This window comes from Cynoglossus semilaevis, chromosome 2 (assembly GCF_000523025.1).
Source record: "Cynoglossus semilaevis isolate Cse_v1.0 chromosome 2, Cse_v1.0, whole genome shotgun sequence".
NCBI classification, from domain to species: Eukaryota; Metazoa; Chordata; class Actinopteri; order Pleuronectiformes; family Cynoglossidae; genus Cynoglossus; species Cynoglossus semilaevis.
The window spans coordinates 5,788,049-5,791,836 of record NC_024308.1 but is presented as its reverse complement, the minus strand read 5'-3'; the positions used below and the strand labels follow the sequence as shown (position 1 = coordinate 5,791,836).

Here is a 3,788-nt window from a genome sequence, read left to right as displayed (position 1 = left end):
CGACCTCCCCCCCCCTCCACCCCCTGTCACGTATCTGAGACCTGCCTCTGTGTGTGTTTCACCTCTGAGGTATTACCACAGCTTCTCCCTCCTGTCTCCTCCGGACTCATATTTCACACACTGTCACAGTTTGAGTGACATATTTCATCGTACAATAAATCACTCCGTCAGGCCAGCAGGGGCACACCACGTTCACCGTGTTCTGACGAGGTCCCCACAGTTCAACCAATCGGACGATTATCGTCCATAAAACAAACACGCCACCGTTTTCCTAATTGTTTTTTCTGTACAAACAAGCGCCGAGGAATAGCTCTGTTGAAAAAGGTCAATGGGATGAGACGTTGTTGTCAATGTGTACGTGTTCTCCACACACACACACACACAGACAGATACAGGCAGTATGGAAGATGCGCTCACATGAGGGATCCTTCTTTATCAGATTGTATCCACAGACGCTGACGTGCCAGGACTCACTCACCCCCCGCCCCCCACCCCCCCCCCCCCCCCACACACAATAAGGGTCTTGTGAGCCACTCCACTGTCAGACAGTCAAACTCACAACCTCAAAATCATTCACAGGTATATTTTTATGGGGTCAGGGGTCAGAGGTCACTTTAGGGCACTGGTCTCCTCCAGTCTGTGTCGATGAATGTGAGTGTAAATGATCTATATATGGCCCTTGGGTGGATTCATGAACGGCTCCTGGTGTGTACCCCGCCCCACCTGTTGACTACTGGGATTCTGACATTTCCATTCAAAACAGAGGAAAGTGAGATAATCTTATCTTCGTAAATTCCACTGTTGATATATTTTGGAATTTCTCAGGGCTGCACGCTCTGGTAATCAATCACCACTTGCCGACAGCCTGTGATTGTGAAAACGTAAAAGTTACAGTTTGGACCTAGTTGGGAGTGAGTTTTTTTTTTTGGAAATCTAACGAATGTGTTATAATAAAGGCGAAACAAAAAGAAAAATACTACAGCACTACATTCTGCCCAGGATTTGTCCTGGCAGTTCATTTTCATTTTAACATTGAATTACGTGGAATGTTCCCAGTACTTACTGTAGCTTCTTTAGAAAAGCATTTGCACATTGATGGTGTTGTCAAAACATTTAGCTCTTCAGCAGAAGGGACGGTCAAGTGCGTTTTATATATTTGCATATCGCGGCTGTTAATTACAATAGTAAATACAATTAGGAACTTTGAGTGCCTTGTTTGTCCCCTGTTTCTGGTGTTTACTTTCTCGATGTTCCTTTTTCTGCTGTTAATATCTGTCTGTTGGTTCAGTTACTTAGGTGTATTTATTCAGTCACTCTCTGGTCCTCCTCCTCTCCTGCCACTGAAACCAGCCCAGCTGACTGTCAGCTCCACGTGACTGCAGAGACGGGACGAATAAACATTAGCCTCCAACCAACCGAACGGCTGCTTTTGTCGTACACACACACACTCTTACGCAGCCTCGCACACACACACACACACAGCAATAAGCATGTTCTCGTTCTTCCTGCCTGGGTTATTGTGTTTGACCCAGTGGAGAATCCCCTGCATCCTGTTGTCCAGTTTTATGAGAAATAACAAGCCTTTTCTCTTTTCTTCTCTTCATCTGACCACACACAGATGGCCGTCTGCCAAAACAACAGCTCAGCTCCAAAAACGTCAGCTTAGAAAAAGCCCCTGTATTCATAATTCCATTATTTGGACGAGTCACAAAGGAAAACAGGTGTGAAACATCAACCTGCTGTAAAATATTTCCCTGCTCCAGGAACTTACTGTCGTAATAAGACGCGATGACTTCTCTGAATTAATCATGATTAATCATTGCTTAAACAAAACCACATTTAACTGTGACTAATCTGCAGCAGGCCTGTGGTTATCGAGATTAAAATCTGAGTTGATCTACAGCCTGACATGTACAGAACTGCAGCCGCTGCATTTGTTAAGGCCCAGAACAGCCTTTACAGATCAGCTCTTTAATATAAAGTGATCAATATGTTCAGAACACGGATGTTTTTGTTTTCATCTGAGAATAACGTCATCAAAACGTCCAAGGACTCCAGGGACAAAACCCAGAGGTCTCCCTGTGGACAGACCAACGCTCCACCAACACAGACAGGACAAAGCAAATAGACCTTGGAAATAATACAGTGTTGTGTTGATAAAACCAGCTGATGAGCAACATCCTGTGAGTTCACAGCCTGTCTGTGGGGCTGGGCTGATGCTTATGCTGGTAAATGTTCAGATTTATCCCATCAACCGAAACCTCCTCCTCCTCCTCTTACTGTCCAGACTCTGTTGACTGAGTCATGCCATGCAGCCACACACTGGATTTACTGAGGGTTTTATGGTGTCATCAGTATTTAGAAACAACTAAGTGGACTGTTTGGAAAATCTCGTTTGGTAAACACAGTCTCCAGAGTGAAGCAGCTTCAAAACAATAAGTCAAAGTTGCAGCCAAACAGTACCTTGTTGGAGGCCATGTCACTGACAGAGCGGTAGGTCTGGATGGTCTCCAGCTGGTCCAGACACCAGTCCAGCTCCTCCATCGTCTCCGTGGCCAGCTTCTGGTAGGCCTCATCTGTCAAACAGAGGCAGACGATCAGACCAGACAATTTACATGGAGTTTGGGCGTCGCTGTTTAGCTACAGGCAACATCCAAGTACGGCTTTAACCCAAGGTGCTTTCTGCTGCTGCTGCTGCTGAAGAACAGGGGAGAAGAAGTGGAAGAAACACTCTTTGAACACAGGGAGTTGGAGCTGTGGGCAGCAGGTGGACCGAGCAGCTGTTGGGGCGGGAGGGTCAGTACGATACTGCATCCCTAAAAATGAGGGAAATGTTTGTTATAGTTAAGGTTAGGGAATTGTTTTTTTTAGTTCGTATTTTGGTTTAGCAAAGTGACCGTGTTGATGGCGGACTGGACGGACACGGACACAGACACGGACACAGGGACACGGACACAGATGCACAAACACAGGCATGCGGCTGCAGGAATACACACGTCGTCTGCAGCCTCAGCATTGTGTGTACAGCGGGTATCCTAGCTGCAGAGCACAACAAGGCAGCGGGGCCTGCACCGCCGTGACCTTAGCGCGGTCACGTAGAATGTGTCCTCTGCTCTGATCTCCTGGCCATCAAAGACACCCGCCTGTTTGCTCTTCCAAGCATGAGAGGCACCTGGCCCCCTGCCCGCAGCCTGCCCTCATGCTGATGAGGAAAGTGAGAAAAAGAGAGGGAGCCTCTGTGTGTTTGGTTGGACCGCGGCGGCATCTGACGTTGAAGCAGATTCCACTCACACGAGAGTTTCCTCCTCAGTCTTCCCTGCGTGTTTGTGGAGATCGTACAGGAGCTCCTTGTTCCTCACTTCTCTCCTGAATCTTTCATCTTCAACAAACAGTTCTGGGTTGAACATTTCTAGTTTTTGTTCGTCACTAGTCAGGAATAGATCAAGTCAGGGGCAGAATTTGTTGTTTGTTTGGTTTTGGATTTTGGATTTAACACAAAGTGAATTCTTCTTCAACCCAAAATCCAGCCTCTTGTCATTGTGCCACATAAAACCCTGAAGTTCCTTGAATTCCTAACTATCTCAGTGGAGGCTTGAATACTTTTGGAAAGGATGCACGGAAACGAGCATCCAGGTTTAAATCTGCACCAAAAAAAAAATTATTCTGATTTTTATTGAATAAAAATTGAGACATTTAATTGTGACTTTATCTTGTGACTTTAAGTTCAGCAGAAACTTCACTACTGTATGTTTAACTTAATGAGCACCAACCCAGTACTACTAAGTACT

The 3,788-nt window shown here is 46.0% G+C and overlaps 1 protein-coding gene across 4 annotated transcripts in view; it reads right to left on the bottom strand.

Annotated features, from left to right (window-relative positions):
• Window positions 1-3,788, bottom strand: part of pde4ba (phosphodiesterase 4B, cAMP-specific a) — a 109,479-nt gene that overhangs the window by 15,507 nt on the left and 90,184 nt on the right. For all 4 annotated transcript variants that reach the window (XM_017030679.2, XM_008332829.3, XM_017030682.2 and 1 more), the window contains one exon: window positions 2,464-2,576. In XM_017030679.2, coding sequence (XP_016886168.1) covers window positions 2,464-2,576 — 113 coding nt within the window. The remainder of the gene's footprint in view (window positions 1-2,463; window positions 2,577-3,788) is intronic.